This window comes from Astatotilapia calliptera, chromosome 3 (genome assembly GCF_900246225.1).
Source record: "Astatotilapia calliptera chromosome 3, fAstCal1.2, whole genome shotgun sequence".
Taxonomy (NCBI): Eukaryota; Metazoa; Chordata; class Actinopteri; order Cichliformes; family Cichlidae; genus Astatotilapia; species Astatotilapia calliptera.
The window spans coordinates 6,805,578-6,825,204 of record NC_039304.1 but is presented as its reverse complement, the minus strand read 5'-3'; the positions used below and the strand labels follow the sequence as shown (position 1 = coordinate 6,825,204).

The following is a 19,627-nucleotide window of genomic DNA, read 5'->3' as shown; positions in this document are numbered from 1 at the left end:
CCCGACTCACCGCCTCGTGGTTAACCGGCGCTCTGCCTTCATGTCGCGGCTGTGGGACAGCAGCAGCAGCAGCAGCAGCTTACCGGTATTAGCGCCTGCTGCTCCCTCTGCCCCCCCGGGGTGGGTGTGCATCGTCGTAGCTGCTACTGTCTCTTTAAATTTACCCAGGAGCCCCTTAAGGAGCCCCAGGGGCCCCTAGTCCGGCTCCCCACCCTGAAGACAAGCAAGAGCCTAAAAATTCATGAGTAGAGGCCTGAGCCGAGGCGCCTCCACCGAGCACCGCGGAGCAGCGGCCCTTTTCGCCGGTGGATTTATGATTGTGTGCTTGCATGAAAAGTTAACTTGGCTCCCGTGCGGGGCGCGTGGGGGGACCGCGGAGAGCACGGGCTCCTCGGCGGTGGGCTCGTTATAGAGCGCCTGGCAGATGCGTGTCGAACGCTGCGGAGCGGCGAGAACGTGTTGTTGTTGTCAGAGTGACATGCCCCACGACGGCGACACGACCCACTGAACGAAGCACCGCCAACCACGACTAAAGCGAGAGCAGCGATCCAGTGATGGAAGAGAAAGGAGCGGGGCAGGGGCAGCCCGTGAAGCTCCGCTGTGCCTATCAGCCGGAGCTGCTCTCATTAATGACAAGCGGGCGGGAGGAAACCACGCAGGAGGAGAGCGAGTTAGTAGGTAAAGAGCAAAAAAACACATCTAGTGTTAATTTTCTTGTTTTTGTTCCAACGCTAAGTGGGTCTGCGTGGCTGTCAGATATACAGCCATTATCAGGCAGCCAGTTAATCCGTGTCAGGGACAAAGCCATGGAGCAGCATGGCCCCTCCGTCTCTGTGGCTCCTATAAACAAAGGCTCAACTGCACGCAGGCAGCCAGGCGAAGCGCACACTGCTGACACCTAGTGGACAGCGGAGGTACAGGCCGTCTCAGACCTGTCATCGAGCGGAATAAACGCTGATCAGATAAAAAGGCAGGGTTATCCTTTCACGTGAGGTGCGAGCTGACCGCAGGAATGTCCGTAAGCAAGTTGTGCTTGATTACCAAATGACAGCAGCGTGACTTTCTCTGGAAGTTTAAAGCTCAAGCTGTGAGGAACTGAAAGGCTAGCCTGAAAGACATGCCTACCAATGTTAGACCTAACAGTTCAGTCACATGATATCTCTGCTGCTTTCTCTCATGTACTCGTTTGGGTTTTTGTAAAAATTGGATAATTTAAACACACTATTTAAATGTTACCCATCCTCAGTGAGATAGAAATAGACCTGTGTGGACAGCCTTTACCTTCATAACTTCATATAACTGGGAACTAGATTGTTTTGCTCCAAGCCTGCTGATGTTCAGGTGTATATAGTTTTTATTGGTCTCTGTCAGCTACAGGGATTTGTTTTTGAGTGAGCCAGTGCAACGCATGGAGTCAGACTACTGATTATTTGTTGGACGTGTGATTATTATTGAGTGTGCAGTCTGAAAGAGAGACTGCAAAGTCGTGCTATGGGAGAACGTAACTAGGCAGCATCATATGCTAGTCTATAGGATGACTTTAAGGTTTATTTATTTATATAGCACATTTTAAAACAACAGGGTTGATCAAAGTGCTTAACAATCGGCAAAAATCCAGTGAGACACTAAAAGGCAATGCAAGGGAAAAAATGAAGAGGAGGAAGCCAGTGAACGTAGAGCCAAGGATTGAATGGTGGGAGGTGAAGAAGTCTAAAAGAAGATTTTTGACCAGATGATTTAACACAATCTTGGAGAATGAGAGGATGATGCCTGAGGACTGAGACGGCTGGTGTTGTGAGTTGGTGCTATATTAGTTGACTTGAGGAATAGAGAAGTGTGCTCCTCAATTTAATTTTGAATATAAATGAAAATTGAAATTAAATTTAGCAGCAGCTTCAACAATTTGATGGGGTATTCACTCTGACGGGCAGGCGGGCCATGTAGACACCCAAGTTTGTGCGTGCAGTAACTCAAGAACAAAGTGGTGTGGGAGCTTCAAATTGATGCCATGGGTATCAGATAGGTGGCCTCACGATGCTTTGGTACACAGGAGCTGTACACACTGTAAGATGCTCAGGTAGCTGCAGAACAAGCACAAGTGATCAGCCCCCCCCCCGCACTGACAGCTGGTGTGAAGTCTTTTTGCTGCGCTGCTGTGTTTGGTTTGTTCTTCACATTATGGGGAAACATCTCCACTTTGAGCTTATCTGACTAATCAACATTATTTCAGAAGTCTTGGTTTGTTCAGATGCAGCTTTACAAACCCAATGGCACCATGTTCTTTACGCAAGAAGAGCCTCTCTCCTGCTAACTGAGGCCCGAAGGGCTGCATGATCTGAACCTGAGCTGAATTTACTGGGACATCCTGCAAAGATTGTAGCATTGTGTTAACACACACCTGAATCAGCAGCCTGCCAAACACTTCTGCTTTTACAGATGATGCTCATCTGTAAACTGAACTGTATTTTTCATGCGTTAGCCACTTGCGGCCCACATCACCCCTACTTCTACATGGACGTGAAGAAATCGAAGGCAATTTGGCCCTCGAAGTGACTTTTTTGTTAGGGAGGATTTGTTTGTTGCTAAGTGCAAATACGTTCTTTAAAAAGCAAAAACTGATTTAATATGAAGGCCACATGAGCAGAGAGCATGTCGGATTGGCTGATGTGTCACTTTGATTTTGTTAAATACGAACAAAATTGCGTTTATGTCAAGTTTTGTCTTGTTATACAATATTTTAAATTTCAAAAAACAAACAAAACACGACATTTTTTGAAATATTTGTGGGTGTTTTCTTGTTTTGTGCTTGTTTTGTGGCCTCACATGAGATGACAGTGGCAGCAGTGGCCCACAGCTTAAGTCTGAGATCTCTGCTTTAGCAACATGAAGACACTGCTTCAGTTTGAAACCTGCTGCTCTGATCTGTACTCTGTCTTGTTCTTGTCTGAAGAAGACGGTCTTGCCAATGGCCATGGAGAGGTGGAATCAGAGAGCGGTGTGGTCACGCCTGTCAGGTCACCAAGCACCAGCTACTGGAGCATCACAGAGAGCCCAGATCACCCCCTCCTCCTCTCCCTGGCCCCAGGGCCCTCTGGAGCCAAACCCAGGGTGCAGAGAGCCTCGCGTCCAGGCCTGAGCCGGATTCCAGGCCGTGACCACCGCCGGTACTACCACGAGTACTGGCGCAGCGAGTACCTGATGGACTTTGACCCCCAGAGGCACGGCATGATCTGCATGGTGTGCGGTAGTTCATTGGCCACTCTGAAGCTCAGCACTATCAAGAGGCACATCAGACAGAAGCACCCAGACTCCCTGCTGTGGAGCGCTGCTGACAAAGAGGTGATCCGCTCGGGGTGGGAGAGCCACCTGAGTTTGGGGGGAGGGCAGAAGTTATACAGCCCTGCTTCGGCACCCTCACTCCAGGGCGAAGAGGACACTAGGCACTCAGGTCACCAGACTGGAGGTGGGTTGGTTTAAGTAGACGATTTTCTCACACTCAGTATGAACTCATACTGTGAGGAGGAACCGATGATGTAATGTTTGATTGGATTGGACTGTTTGAAGGTAGTCCATGTTGCTTATTTAATATTACAGAGAGGTAGCACTCTTTCTTGCCTGACAAAAATAACATGAATAATCACTCACACACACCAGTGAAAATGGAGCTGCTATCCCATAATGCTTGGAAAAGCAAACAGGAGAAGCTAAAGCACTGAGCCTGTGACGTGCATGGTGGACAAAGTGAAAGCTGGGATCAAGCACTTCATACAGCATGCAGTTTTCACCCACTCGCTCAAGCACTTTTTCTACATTAGTGCCTTTTATCTCACACTCACACACATTCACACACAACTCTGGGTTAGTGCCAAAGCATATTTGGCATGGAGACCAGGGATGGAACGACCGACCTTCTGATTAGCAGATGACCTCCTCCACCTCCTGAGCTGCAGCCGCCCCGTGTGCTCACAGTAGGTGGCAGAAAAGTGCAGATTGTGGCAGATATTACTTTATGTAAAAACAATGGATTTAACATTGTGATGATAGGGAAGTTTCCCAAATGTAAAACTCTCCCAGATTCAGAAAAAGAGTTTAAAAAACAAACAAACAAAAAGGCAATTTGAAGACATCTATAATAACCATGGTGTAATCACATAAATTGGAATGAAGATGTAAACACCTGACGTTACCTGTCTGCTGGAAGCAAAGCTAGTACAGAGCCATAAAGCTAAAAAGTTGATTTGTCGTCATGCTGTTTTGTCTCTACTATAAGCAGAAACTGCAGACCCTGTGACAGCCCAGGAGCAAACGCAGCAGCCCATCAGCCTGACTCCCTGCTCTGTGGAGGGTGAAGCCCCGCAGCCTAAAGAAGAGGAGCAGTACCTGCCCGAGCCGTCAGCGCAGATCTTGGAACGCTATCTGAACGACTCGCTGCATGCCTGGTTCCGTCAGGAGTTCTTGATGGAGTACGAGTCTCATGCCGGTCGGCTGCTGTGCATGGTGTGTGGAGCGGTGCTGCCCTCGCTTCACCTGGACCACATAAAGAGCCACCTGCTGGACACCCACCCTAACTCACTGGTGTACAGCTCTGAGGAGAAACACTGCATCCTTCAGGCCTGGACTCAGACTCACGGTAAGAAGTGCGACACCTCACACGCCCACCAGCAAAACGCAGTGTTGGTATTAAGGAAATGGTTTGTGCAAGTGAAACCAGTAGGAGGTACTGTAGCCACAGATTAACATAAGATCGTAATGTCACCCTGTGGTCCTTTTACACGTTCACCATCTTCTCTTTTCCGTCTCTGTGCTGTGATGTGTTCATGGTTCACATCCATAAAGCTGCAGTTTGGATCCAGTGTGTCTGTTAGCTAAGTGTACAGTGTTCACTGTATTTAGCAGTGGATAAACCCTGTAATGTGTTTGGCTCTCAGAGCGTGTGAATCAGCAATACCCCAGCTCAGTTCATCTTCAGACTCCACAGCACTGACATTAGAAAGACAGGTCGGGAGGGTAAGATGACTCATTCTTTAGTGTTGGTGGAGAGAGATGGACACAAACTGGAAATTTGAAATTTTATATGTAATTTTCAGATTCAAGCCTAACTTGTTTGAGTCAGATGGTTGCGCTGGTGCAGAGCAGGCTGGGATCGTCATGGTCAGTAAAAGGTTACCAGAGATTATCATGGTGGTTGGATTCAAACACCAGGTTCCACCTTTCATAAGGTCCTATACTGTCTAAGACAGGGGTGTCCAACTCCTGGCCTCAGGGGCCGGTGTCCTGCAGGTTTTATGTGTGTCCTTGATTAAACACAGATGATTTAAATGGCTAAATGACCTCCTCAACATGTCTTGAAGTTCTCCAGAGGCCTGATAATGAACCAATCATGTGATTCAGGTGTGTTTGACCCAGGGTGAGATCTAAAAGCTGCAGGACACTCGAGGCCTGGAGTTGGACACCCCTGATCTAGGAGCTCAAAATCAGTCATGATAGCTTTGGTGACATCCACAGAGACCACGAATGTCCGAGTCAGCCTGAACACAACTGGGATCAGCAACAGAAACGATTGTTTGATGAATATTCTCAAACCAGATCTTCCTTCCAAATTCACCTTTGACCCCTGTCAGTAGTCTGCGGTGATCATTGAACAGAAGTTCGATGAGACAGTGACAAAGACAAAAGGCCAACATGTTAGACATGATTTAGTCTGGCACCATCTACACTTTTATGTAGACATTTATGTAACTTAACCTGACACACCTGTTACCTGCTGAACTCTTTACTGTGATGGAGGCTGTGCCAGGTCAGATTAACAACAGCTGCTGTCAGAGTTTTGATGAGAGGTTAACAGGAACCGGAGTCTGTTTGTTGCTTCAGTCGTTCTCACAGAGCAGCTGGATGTGTGAGAGTGAATGGATGTTTCTCTACAGTGAGAGAGATGCATTTAAATGTGCAGGAGGAAGAGCAGCAGTGACTTCATCAGTTACTTCTCACAGCAGCATCAGTATGGACACTTTAACCTGTCACATGTCACACTACTATCAAGAAACTAAACAATTTAAACTGAAACAGGAATAACTCCCATCAAAACTAATGATAAAAGTGCAGCGATGGTGCTGATGGAGGCCAGAGTCAGAGACCCAGCTCTCCACCTTTTCTGGCCTTATATCTATCTCATGCACAACAACGACACATCGGACGTGACCTCTCTAAAGATGATGGCACGATATGTCACTTGATTTCTCACAGACCGTGACACTGTGTGGCTCTCTGTCCTTCCTCTCTGAATGAAGCTGTGGGGATGTGACCTACACTAATTTTTCCAGTTATTGCAATTCAAGTCATTCAGGTCCAGTGAACAGCTTGAAATGGTACAAAGTGTTGAACTGCCAGAGGTTAAAAAAGGTAACGTTACCAAAACCAGTAAAATAATGTACATTTCAGACTGGTACAAAAAGGCCTTTTTCAGGGACAACATGGGCTAACAGTTTAAAGCTGCTCTGCAGCAGTGCAGAAGCTGCTTTCAAGCATAACAGTGGTTATAGTGAGCAAGTCTCAGCTTGAACTGTGAAGAGAAGACTTCGAGCTGCAGGTAGAACGCCAGACGTCAGAATAAGACAAAGAGGTATTATGGACTAAATAATCAAAGCTTGAAATCTTCGGTTCGTCACGCAGAAGCTTTGTACACTGTCGAGTGGGTGAAAGCTCCACAGTGTGTGGCATCAACTGTCAAACATGCCAGAACTACCTTAGGAACAAAGAACAAGAAAAAAAAAAAAGAAAGAGTAGTTGTCAAACAGCTAACAGATCATCTGCAGAGGAATGGTTTATTTGAAGAGTTTCAGTCAGGTTTCAGAGCTCAGCACAGCACAGAAACAGCTTTAGTGAAGGTTACAAATGATCTTCTTATGGCCTCTGACAGTGGACTCATCTCTGTGCTTGTCCTGCTAGACCTCAGTGCAGCGTTCGATACTGTTGACCATAATATCCTATTAGAGCGATTAGAACATGCTGTAGGTATTACAGGTACTGCACTCCAGTGGTTTGTATCATATCTATCTAAATATATCTATCTGTGCATGTAAATGGAGAGTCCTCTTCACACACTGAGGTTAATTATGGAGTTCCACAGGGTTCAGTGCTAGGACCAATTCTGTTTACATTATACATGCTTCCCTTAGGCAGCATCATTAGAAGACATAGCATACATTTTCACTGCTATGCAGATGACACCCAGCTCTATCTGTCCATGAAGCCAGATAACACACACCAATGAGTTAAACTGCAGGAATGTCTTAAAGACATAAAGACCTGGATGGCCGCTAACTTTCTGCTTCTTAATTCAGATCAAACTGAGGTTATTGTACTCGGCCCTGAAAATCTTAGAAATATGGTCTCTAAGCAGATTCTTACTCTGGATGGCATTACCTTGGCCTCCAGTTACACTGTGAGGAACCTTGGAGTCATTTTTGACCAGGACATGTCCTTCAACGCACATATTAAACAAATATGTAAGACTGCGTTCTTCCATTTGCGCAACATCTCTAAAATTAGAAATATCCTGTCTCAGAGTGACGCTGAAAAACTAGTTCATGCATTTATTACTTCCAGGCTGGACGACTGTAATTCATTATTATCAGGAAGTCCAAAAAAACTCCCTGAAAAGCCTTCAGCTAATCCAAAATGCTGCAGCAAGAGTCCTGACAGGGACTAGAAAGAGAGAGCATATTTCTCCTGTTTTGGCTTCCCTTCATTGGCTTCCTGTTAAATCCAGAATTGAATTCAAAATCCTGCTCCTCACATACAAGGTCTTAAATAATCAGGCCCCATCTTATCTTAATGACCTTGTAGTACCATATCACCCTATTAGAGCACTTCGCTCTCGCTCTGCAGGCCTACTTGTTGTTCCTAGAGTATTTAAAAGTAGAATTGGAGGCAGAGCCTTCAGTTTTCAGGCCCCTCTTCTGTGGAACCAGCTTCCAGTTTGGATTCAGGAGACAGACACTATCTCTACTTTCAAGATTAGGCTTCAAACTTTCCTTTTTGCTAAAGCATATCGTTAGGGCTGGACCAGGTGACCCTGAATCCTCCCGTAGTTATGCTGCAATAGACGTAGGCTAGTAAAAAAAAAAAAAAAAGGAACAAAGAACAAGATGGTGAGCTTGAAAACACAGCACAGCCTCCAGACTTAAACCCCATCGAGCTGGTTTGGGATGAACTGGACAGAAGAGTGAAAGCAAAGCAGCCTACATGGTCCACATTTATGGGAACTTCTGCTACAGATATGGGAGAAGATTTGATTTCTGTTGTAGACAGAAGCCACGACTGTGTTCAGCTGTTTTACCGGCAAAAGGAGGGAACTTTGATGAGTCAAAGGTTTAGAAAACATTTTGGTCTGTAAGATGATTCAATGATTTCTTTTTTAACTCCAATTACTTATTTGTGCTATGCTTTGATTTCAGTGCAATGAGACATTAAACTGCACAATTTGCTATTAAAAAAACTGGAAAATTGGGTTGTTCTGAATGTCTGAATGACTCACAGCTATCATTTGAACACTGATGTAGCCACAGTGGGACTGAAACAAACGGATTAATATTAGAAATGTTGTATGTTTCTGTGCCCTGTAGCAGAAGAAGCGGAGCACTCAAACAAATCAGAGACCAACACCAAAGATGGCGCTGTGGGACTCTTCTCTGAGGACGTGGAAACCATCCAGATCAACACTGACGTGTACACGGAGGGCGACGGCACTTTCACTCAGGACACTTGTCTTATTGGTGAGGACGGCGGTGTCGGAGTTCCCCAGCAGGGTCTGCAGCCCTTCCGGCAGCCTAAGAAGAGGAGGCTACACGGGGGCGACCCGTGGCGGCTGCGTCTGGACTATCTGGTGGCCTACGGGCCTCAAGGCCACGGCATGTTCTGTATGGTGTGTTCTCAGGTCCTGCATGAAACCAAGGTTAGCAGCTTCCGCCGCCACATCCAGGAATGTCACCCGGAGACCACAACCCTGAGCCGACAGGAAAGGGAAGCCATGGCTGCAGCCTGGACCAAAGATTACCCCAGTGAAGGCATGCAGATCCAAGATGGTGAGAAGCTTTCAGCACTGATACACATCTCTGTAAAGCTGTAAACTTGTTAGTAGTAGTTTTCAACAATATTAGGCCTTTTTAGAAAGTTTGGTGGTTTTGTACTTTTCATGTTTTATAAGTCAGCTTTGTCAGCTGCTGCTGACATCCACAGTCAGTGGAACACAACACATTCCCACTCACAGAGGCTCTAAAGCACCTGACTGCTGTGTTAAGAGTTGTTTGTGTTTGGCTGGTCTTTTTAGCATCCTCACTTAGCCTGAGAAAACAGACATTTGTACATATACCGTATTTTCCGCACTATAAGGCGCACTTTAAGCGCACTCCTTTAATTTTCTCAAATATCGACAGTGCGCCTTACGTATGAATTCTGGGTGTGCTTACTGACCTCGAACCGATTTTATGTGGTACACGGTGCTCAAAAATCTGTCAAAAATGTTTTAGTGCGACTTTGCTAGTCAGGAGCCTCTTGGAGTAATCTGGGTCCTAAACTCCGTCCACTTCAGGTCCCAAAGTCAAACGAACACTGCAGCATCACTGAGAGTTAAAAACTGTCTAAATTTTTTCATCTTTAATAAAATGATCAGCGTTGCTGCTTTACCAGGTGTAACAATTAAGTTTAACATCCAGGCATCCATGAAAACACAATTTATTAAATGTAACGGAGTTCATTTAATAAATTCAGAAATCTCTCAGTTCTGACTGAGAGATTTCTGAAAGAATTAAAACGTACAGCTCTGCTATCACCTCCAACATAAATGAAGACAGAAAACTAAACAGCAGTGATGTTTGCAGGGTTACTGAAGTTGGGCTAGCTGGTATATAATGATGTGCTACGTGATCACCAGCGACACAGCTATGCTACCATAAGACAAACACAGTGAAGCTGGAGGATGAACGCTAACACTTTTCCACTCGATAAAAGTTAACGTGAGGTTAGGGACAAATGCAATCGCATGGCAGGATGCTGTAAACGCACCAAACTTCAGCAGGAGAACAACTGAGATAATCCATCCACAATACGAGGTTAGTCATTATTATACTGCAACAACATGGGAATAGAGCAGCTGCCAGAGAATTCAGCATTAATGAATCAATGATATGAAAGCAAGAAGAATGAGTTGAGTAAAGTTTGACTTATCTAACTGTTTTGTTTCGCTTAGTGTGCCTTATAATCTGGTGCGCTTTATAATCCGAAAAATACGTAAATCTCAGCATTTGCAATTCTCTATAGAGTCCAGCCGAAACTGACATTTCACAGCTGATACAGTCAGTAAAAGATTCCACAAGAATGGTAGTGTAGCGAGTAAGTTAGCTAATGTAGCAGATAAATCTGTTAAACAACGGAAGCTTTGTCAGGAACATTGTTCTGTTTGGGTTTTATTGAAAAATGAAGATGATAGTTTGCTTGCTTATTAACTATTTCTAACCTTACTGACCACTCAAAGCACTTTAGACTACAAGTCACAGTTTAACCATACATTCATTCAGTTTAAAGTGTACAAATTAATCTGATTCACATGCAGGCACAGGGAGAACTTATGGGGTCCTGGCTCGGTCAAACCAGGTGGGAGTGCTAATCGCATAGCGTGTATTAACATAGCTTGTTTGCAACTTACCGTGAAGACGCCACTTGAGTCAGCACTGTGGGTGGTTAGAAAGGCTGGAAAAGTGCTATCAGGTGCAACAAGCAAAGACACTAGCGTGTGACTTGATTTTGTGGTGGAACTAGGCAAGAATCTGGCATCCCCTCCCCCTTATTTTTTTCCCACAGAAATCAACCCCAGTGAAGTTGATGTCCTCAGTACCGCAGGAGAGACAAATGAAGACGCCTCCCCTGATGTCAAAATACCCAGCAAACTGGTGATAAAGGAGGAAGCTGTGGGCGAAGCCAAGGGCAAATCAAAGGATAGCAGCGCTGCAAACACACCCCGTCATGGTCATTACCCCGGCAAGGACCAGAGGAGGAACTACCAGGTGCGCTGGCGGACGGATTACTTGATGGATTACGACTGTAGGAGGCACGGGCTGATCTGCATGGTGTGTGGAGCCACTCTGGCCACACTGAAGGTCAGCACTATTAAAAGGCATGTTCAGCAGGTCCACCCTCACTCGCTGTATTTCAGCGCAGTGGAAAAGCAGCAGGCCCTGCAGAGCTACAACCAGACTGCCCTGCATTTCATCCATTCTGATGACTGCTTTTCACCCCGGGACCACGGACATACTGAGCTGGCCCCCACTTCAGCACACTTGGACACTTAAGAAGGGCTTCTGTCTGTTGCTCCTTACATGACTTCAGAAACAGCCCTCCTTGTTCTCTTGAAGGGAAATTCAGGTATTTGTAATTTGTAAAAGACTGCAATTTCCCTTTAAGTCGGCATCTGGGAGTACTGCTGTGGCTAAAGGACAATAACGGGTGCCACATGGGAATTGACAACAATACAAATATCGCGCAGCCTAAAACAAAATCAAAGTGCAGCCTCTCATTTGAAACTAAAGCTTTTTTGCACATCGCCTGTTTTACCTGAGGACCTCACAAGATTTGGGGAAATTATTGCTTTAGATGTACAAAATGTATGTTTTGCTTATGTATTTATTTCCTAGCTTTGTATCTGTTGGTACTTTAAATATAAATCAACATGAACCCAAGTGGGTGGTCCTCTGGCGCAATCGGATAATATCTCTGAATCTGCGGACACAAACTGTAGAGTAACGCTAAGATACTTTTAAAAAGTAATTTATAGAAAAATGAGATGGGGCTCATGCTATCGGTCCAGTAGGGTTGCCAACCGTCCCTTAAAATACGGAATCGTCCCGTATTTCGAAACAAAAGCACACGTCCCGTATTGAGCTAATAAGGGACGCACTTTGTCCCGTAATACAGTGAGAATCAAAAGTAGTCTATAACTTTTAATGGAATTAACGCTTTGTTTGAAAACATAGATGGATCTTCTTTTTGTTGGGGGGACATTCGCTTTTCACATCCCAAGAATTGATGCAGTGTTCTCTTTGGCAGCCAACAACAAAACATTTCTGCTTTGCTTCTAGCTAGCTGCTAGCAGCTAGCTGCATGTGAATTTATTCTGCTCCTTAACCTTTTTGGGCGTACCAAACTAGCTGCTAATGTGCTAATAAGCCTGTTTTGTTCAAAGTAGATGGGGTCCCCAGGTACAGGCGCATACAGAGCAGCATTTATGATGGCGACATTTAACAGCCAAGCCTACTAGTTATGTTTATGTCAGAATCATATCAATGCATGGACTTAATATTTTGTGAAGTTTGACCAAGGCAAGATATTAGCCGTGTTGCACCTGCAGCTTTCAGCTGCAACTGCTCCTCTGGAGAATAAAGTGCCCCACAAAAGAACTGAAAGTAATGGGACAGTTATGTCTTTGATAACCTTTTGCCTAATTATTTAGCTTGCTAACTGGCAGGTAGCAGTTTCCTACCAGCTAACGTAGCGGCACTGTTACGTTTGATGTTCTGATTCCTGTCCTCCAAAAAGGAAAGCTTTACTGAACGCTGAATGCTTTGATCTTAGTGTAAACACAACAAAGATTTCCAGTGTAAACATCCCAAAATGGCAACAAACTCCTCAAATTCCACTTTGAGGTCACCAGGGCCACCCTCTTCCTGGGCTAGCTAGCACGCAGACAGAATTAGCAGTTCATGTTGTGCGTCTCATGCGGGCTGGTTCAGGAAAAACAGAAGTAACTTTCTGGTCTGAATCAATGTAAATGTGGAAGATTTAAACACGGATACTCGTTCACAGCAGACATGTTTGGTTTGTCAGAGGAGGAAAAGGTCAGGCAAGCTCGGAGAGGACTTCTAGTACCGATGCCCTATTTTGCATTTCTAAAGAAAGGCATTCAGTTATGCAATAAAATATAATAACTTATCGATCCTACGCTTGATCTCGCCACAAAGTTTCATGATGCTCGGAAGTGCTCGCTAACAGACAAAAGGGGTGAGCAAGTTGCTGACTGAGTGAGTGGAAATGAGCCATTGGTTTCCCTGCTGCAAGTCAAAATGTTTGTTCCTTTGATACCCAATGAGTATCTGGACTTTAGCACTTATGGCACAGTGAACTCCTGGAAATGTGGCATTGTGGGGGCCTGAGTCTTCTCTCAGGAAGTAAGAAACAGAGTGCTCAGTGAGGCGAACAAGAAAACTGAGTCAAATTTAAGACAACTCAGCACTTTGTCCCCTAAAATGTACTAAACCCCAAATGTCCTTGTGTGCATCCAATAGAATTAAACTATGTTTGGTGTTATTGCTGAAGACAATGAATGGCAGCGTGCAGTCACTGGGTTCACATCACTCCAGTCTATTTAATCTCTTGTTTACAGAGGAGGAAGAGGAGGCCCTCTTCTCACTTATCCTCAGCATTTGGCATCAACATCAGCCTGAATCGTTTTGTTAGCTAAAAGCTGTACAAAAATATGTAAATATGAATGATTATTTCTTTATATGAGCACTTTGATGCAGCCTGGTTTCTACAGTCTCTGTTTGTAATTATATCCAGTTTTTCTACCTTATTCCAAACAGCGTCATTTTTCAACACTTGGAGCGAAGCTCGTTGAACTTCTGCCTTCACTTTGAATCCCTCGCTTCAGCTCTGGTACCGCTTCATATTTTTCGTTCACTGTACAAAGTTTATGCAACGAAGAAAACTGAAGATTAATTATTTGGAAAAGAAAAGTCTGCCATAACCAGTTCTTCACCTGGAAATTGTACCTCAGGGATTTTGTTTTCATCGACAGCCCTTTCACATAATCGTTCTCACCTTGTAGGCTGTCGATGTACTGATGGAAGAGTCAGGATTGGTTGTACAGGTGGGAGAAATATGAGAACCTGGGCCACTGAAAACAGAAGTCTAAAAATGTTACTTTTTTATTGTATTTTTAAGAAGTTGTGCTTTCACAAAAAGTTGGATTTTAAGGGGGAAAAGTCATGTTTTAAGAAAAAGTCACATTAGAATGTCATAGAATTTTACAATTGTGAGCAAAGAGCATATATGATCAGTTTATTAGGTACACTCTGCTAGTGCTGGGTTGCACTCTTACATCATCCAGCCGCTGCAAACAGTCTTCAGAGATTTGCACGGTTTGCAGATTCGACTGCTGCCCCACAGTGGACGCTGTGGAGTGAACTCAAGAAAGCAGTCTGAGGTGATTTGAGCTTTGTGGCACGGTGTGATAACCTGCACCATCAGAAGACGATTAAACCAGGTCAGCAGCAGTACCCAGGAAGGCTGTGGTGTGTAAACGATGCTCAGTTGGTACTTAGGGAAGAGAACACCCACACTTTAACACCGGCACACAGAGCCTGGACCACTGCTGCAGGCCACGGCGGGTCCATGTGTTGAAATTCGGACACTATCATCTGAATATTGTAGTAGAAATGACTCATCAGGGTGTTTTGGCAAACTTCTGTCGTCCGGTTTTGGTGAGTCCGAGTGAACTGTAGCCTGCTGTACTTGCTGAGCAGCCCCTGGTCTAGTCTGCTGCTGCTGCTGCTAACGTGTCCTGTGTTTTCTCCTTTTTCAGACCGTTCTCTGTAAACGTAGACACGGTCGTGGAGGAAAAAGTCTTATGATTGGCTGTAAATGAGCAGTCAAACAGGTGTACCAAATGAAGTGGTCAGCGAGTGTATGTTTATTCTGACATATTCTACACCTAAAGCAGAGAATATGACTTCATTCTCAAAAACAACTTGTGAAACCATGACGATATTCTGCGTTTCCCCTTTACACGCTGCAGCGTCTGTGGTCAGCGGCTCCATTCCTGACTCACTTTCTACAAATGATTTCATTCGTTTGCATTAGAGCAGGTCTAACCATGGCTCTAATAACGTTTTGACACAGCACTTATATTTTAAAATGAGGTGAGTTGCAGTGAAACTCATTTAAGTGAGACATGATGCACTTGATTGGATGTGTGTTTACTGTGTTTGTGGGGGGAGGAGCTCCTCCTCCTTTATGTTCTCATCACCTTTCATCTGTAAATGATCAACATATGCATTCTCTCCTCTGTGGTCTTTGAATAAATACTCATTACCACGAGTCTGTCTGTGGGGTGTCTGTACTACTCTATATCTGTGCACAGTTAAGCTCAAATAACGGACACTTGAAATGTGGTTTGAAACACCAGAAGCATCAAAAATGAGCTGAAAGAGTCCAGCTTTGGACCAGCACACAAGTTCCCTCACAATCAGCTCACTGTTTGTATAATAGTTTTAGATTTAATGAAGGCGTGAAGCATTTCACCATCATATTATTATTAATACTGTCCAACGTACAAGCATGCACGACATCTGGTGTTTTTTAATCAGATTACATTTTCCTCTGGGATGAATAAAGTATTCTGATTCTCAAATCATTGTTTCCAGTTTTTCTCGTAACCTTGGCCGTTCAACAGCTCAATTCAGGGCTGAAAAACACATTTAATCTCAACCAAATCAAATTTACACCTTGTACCTCTGTTTCTTTTCTTTATTAGGATGTGTTATGATTGAAACCTCTCCCACTAATTATAGTTTTGAATATTGAATCATACAAACAGGAGACACGGTCAGTCATTTGAAAGTTATCAGAGTTGTGAATATTAACGTTTAGTAAATAATCTCCTGTGTGGTCATGAAGAGTTCAATGAATGTATAAAGTAAAACATATTCAGTATAAGTACCGTGTTGTTCTTTTGGTCGCTGCTCAAAACCCATGAGCACAGGTCAGGGTCGGGACGTCGCTCGAGAGCTTCCACTCAACTGCCCATCTCCAGTTCCGCTTTGTCATAAACCAAACCCAGATGTTTATGTCCTACAATAAATATAAATATACTGATATTTTAATGATTTTAATCATTTCAAACACAGTGGGAAGTAAGTATATCATTAGGATTGTCTAAATCAGGGCTCTCAAACTCGTGGCCCGGGGTCCACTTGTGGCCCACGTCACCCCCTGCTTGCACATTGACCTGAAGAAATCGAATGCAATTTGTCTCTGAAGTAGAGCTGGGCGATAGAACGATAACGATATGTATCGCGATATAACTTTTACTCGATAGAGAAATTAAGCTATCGCGATAGACCTCGCCGCTCTTGTCCTCAAAAAAAAAAAAAAAAAAAAAAGGTCAGCCAATCCAAATTAAGTAGCGCAGAGCCGAACCAATCACAGCCGCAGCGTCACGTCGCGTGACTTGTTACGTACAGCACAAGTGCCAAGCCTCACGTGTGTTTGTTTGGGAAGCAGCCAGCGGGTAATGGAGCCAGCGCGTAATGGAGGAAATGAGTGTGCCGACTAGAAAAATCAACCGAGCGTGACCGAAGAGAAAACAGATGATGGTTCCAATGCCGGAGAGATTGTCGAACGGAAGAGCCATAGAAGTTCCGTAGTGTGAAGGTATTTCGGCTATTTCAAGTCTGACAAAAACAGAGTAGCGTGCACTGTAAATTGTGCCGAAAGCAAGTCTGGAAATACAATAAACCGGTGCATGCGTCACACTGTGCGCCGCGTTATTGTTTCGGTGAAATGAATTTCTACAATACTGTTACTGTTAATTCTACTCTCTGCAGTGTTTAAATGCTTACATATACACACAGTTACTGTCCGTCCACACATACGACTCGGTTCTGCTTCTATGCCCCAGCTTTGTTTACTTTTCCCACCGAGGCTTCTAGACTTCTGATTGGCCAACATTTCTGCACGGTTAGGAATCTAGCGCCACCTGCTGCTTTGGCATGTTCATAGCAGCGTTTTCCTTCATTTCTGCCTTTATGTGTGGACGGGATTATTTTTTAAAACGAAAACAGAAAATCTCCGTTTTCAAAAATACCCGTGTACGTGTGGACGTAGCCTCAGTCTCTGACTGGAAGCGCTAATTCGTCATTCGGCTTTTGTCAGACTAAAGTAACTGTTAAAACTGTTTGAAAAGCTCAGCTATACAACAAGGAGAGATTGAGAATTTCCTTTTAGTTCTCAGTTTATTTGATATTGACAAAAGTTAGTCAGTTTTGTCTGTTCTTCTGTAAAACAAACTAAGATTTATTTTTAGAATTAATATTTTGTTTCTAAGTGGAATTGACAATTTAGTCTGTTTCGTTTGTTCTATTTTGAAACTTAAACGCTTTAGCGGCTGCCTTTTGTGTAGTTTGCAATATTTGCCTTTATTTATCTGAAAAGGTCTCATGTTCCTTAAGTACATCTACCCTGTTGAACTTATTATGGGAAATAAATATTTAAAAACAAGCTGCTGATTATTTCACATTTTACTTGTGAGCAACGGCACATTTAAATCTTACAAATATAGTTATTTGGCTTATATCATGATAGATATCGTTATCGCCTGAAATGAAAAAAACATATCGTGATATGAAAAAATCTCATATCGCCCAGCTCTACTCTGAAGTGACTTTTTTGTTTGAGGATTTGTTTGTTGTTGAGCGCAATGTTCAAATAAGTTCTTTAAAAAGTGGTTTAATATGAAGGTGACAGAGATATGCTGAGGGATCGGCTGTGTTAGTTCAGTGACAGAGTCACAAACTAATGTCAACACTTATGTCTGTGGTTTGATTTGGTTAAATATGAACACAATGGCAGCAGCAGTGCTGCCACGTCTGACCAGAGACGGCCAATATGTTTATTTGGTGGTTCAAAGGCTTCAGTTAGTTAACAGGGAGGAAAAAGATCGCGTTCACTTTTGCAGCTTTGTCTTCTTATAGAATATTTGGAAACAAAACAAAACATTTTTGGAAATATTTGTGGGTGTTTTCTTGTTAGTTTTTGTTTTGTACTACATGAACACTAAAGTGGCCGTCACATGAGTAGACCGGGCCAGCAGTGGCCCACAGCTCATTTAATGTGACACCCCCGGTCTAATGATTGGTAGAAACTGCTTCTTTCGCCTGTCATAGTGAAATACGGCTCTAAAGGCATCACTGCTCACGCTCAGTCAGTTGATGACGACGGCTAATCCTAAAGGGTGTCAACTCGGTTTGTGACACGTGACGAGACCACCGACCTCGTCAAACACAAACAAAAGTAAATCATTACACAGATTATGATGATGAGGTGAACTGAGGAGGAGACGGTGGAGTCCTTTGGTGCCACAGACGCCGAAACGTGGAGCTGTTGGTGACGAGCAGCACTGCTGCTGTAGGTTTAGGTTTTCATGTCTGTGGTTAAACAAAGGGAATTCACTGCATGCTTAAAACCATTGCTGATGTCTTGGAATTCATTATGAAGGTGTAGTTGAAATACAACTACTTTTGATTTTCCAATAGATGGTTCTTAAGCTGGTCTTTGACCCCGAGTGAGCACTCTGCGCTTCTCTGGGGTTTAAAAAAAACAAAAAAATCAAATATCTTCACTTATCCTGATAAATAATCTGCTCTGTGTTATTATATAAACTGTGTATGCTACACTGTAACCACACCAGTCCTTTTGGATACTTTAAATGTCTTGTTGCCTTCTCTGCTGCCCTCTGGGCACCATCGTTTTTAATGTCAGTGACAGTTTTGCCACAAACTGATTGCAGCTTCTACCTCATAAAATTGCCGGATATTATTCATAAGAGATGGTTGACAATATGTGTTGCACATTATAGCCCAACAGTTCATTTCTAGCTGTTTAAATACCAACAATCATTTTTTGGCAAATACTGGAAATCGTTTCTTGGCCTCAGACTTTCAGGTGCTGATTCTCATTCTGCAAATCACTCCAACGACCTGTTGTTGTGATTTGACTCTATGTAAATGCAAATCAGTCAAAACGTGTCTGTGAACTCTGACAAAGCATTTCTGTCCTACAGGGGGAGTCTTTTTCCTGTATACTGATCTGGATCATAAGCTGTAGATTCAGATTGAACCCACCTGTACACCTGTGCTGTTCACTGAGTTTAAGGCACTGAAGCATGACACTAGAGCCAGACTGATGCCAGGATTGAATTTTACAGTAGTGGGTCTCGGACAAGTTCAAATCTCAGGTTGAGGTCAGAGTTCAAATTTTCTAAAAATCTTGCGAACACGATAACTTCAGAAGGAAATCAGAGTATTTTCAAATTCATCCCACAGGTGCATCTACCAGCTGCCAGTATTGTATTATATGCAAACGCAGCACATCGTTTCCTTTACGAAAAGCTGCTGACTTGCATTTCTTTGGGTCGTACGGTTACATTGTAACCTTGGTTCTCTGAGTGAGAACCATATGACAGAGAACGTCACTTTCCTTCGGAGAATATTTGTCTTCAATAAACTCCACTTGTTCCAACTGTTTGCCTCCACACAAGAGCTGATTTTCAAACGTTTCATTCAAGTTTTACAACTATGTGGCTGTTATTCGGTTATGCAATAGCTGGAAGGGGGATGTTCAATATGTGTGTAACTATCAACACTTCATGGTTGTAGCGTGGGGCCCGGTCTAAAATTAGAAACTATAATCCTCTCCTCACCCAAACACCATAACAGACAGCAGGCTCTCATGTCCAGTCTTATTACTTTAGGGCCTCACATTAAATGAGCTGTGGCCTCCTTTAGTGTTCAAGTCGTAC

General features: G+C 43.8%; 1 protein-coding gene across 3 annotated transcripts; it reads left to right on the top strand.

The window, feature by feature from the left end:
- Positions 1–22: 22 nt before the first annotated feature.
- zfta (zinc finger translocation associated) lies at positions 23–11,732 on the top strand. Of its 3 annotated transcripts, none has more exons than XM_026161190.1 (5): positions 23–678; positions 2,954–3,463; positions 4,271–4,630; positions 8,625–9,083; positions 10,858–11,732. In XM_026161190.1, exons 1-5 carry the CDS (start codon positions 555–557, stop codon positions 11,343–11,345), a joined length of 1,941 nt encoding a protein of 646 aa, XP_026016975.1. In that variant the 5' UTR covers positions 23–554; the 3' UTR covers positions 11,346–11,732. The 3 variants fall into 3 exon arrangements, with proteins under 3 accessions (XP_026016975.1, XP_026016963.1, XP_026016968.1); XM_026161178.1 differs by having other exon boundaries at positions 24–678; positions 2,951–3,463; XM_026161183.1 differs by having other exon boundaries at positions 25–678; positions 2,951–3,463; positions 4,274–4,630.
- The last annotated feature ends 7,895 nt before the right edge of the window (positions 11,733–19,627 follow it).

Coding starts and splice junctions, on each gene's coding strand:
- zfta (XM_026161178.1), top strand. CDS start 555: ATGGAAGAGAAAGGAGCGGGGCAGGGGCAGCCCGTGAAGCTCCGCTGT. Junction 3,464..4,270: donor CTCAGGTCACCAGACTGGAG/GTGGGTTGGTTT, acceptor CTCTACTATAAG/CAGAAACTGCAGACCCTGTG. Junction 4,631..8,624: donor GGCCTGGACTCAGACTCACG/GTAAGAAGTGCG, acceptor TGTGCCCTGTAG/CAGAAGAAGCGGAGCACTCA.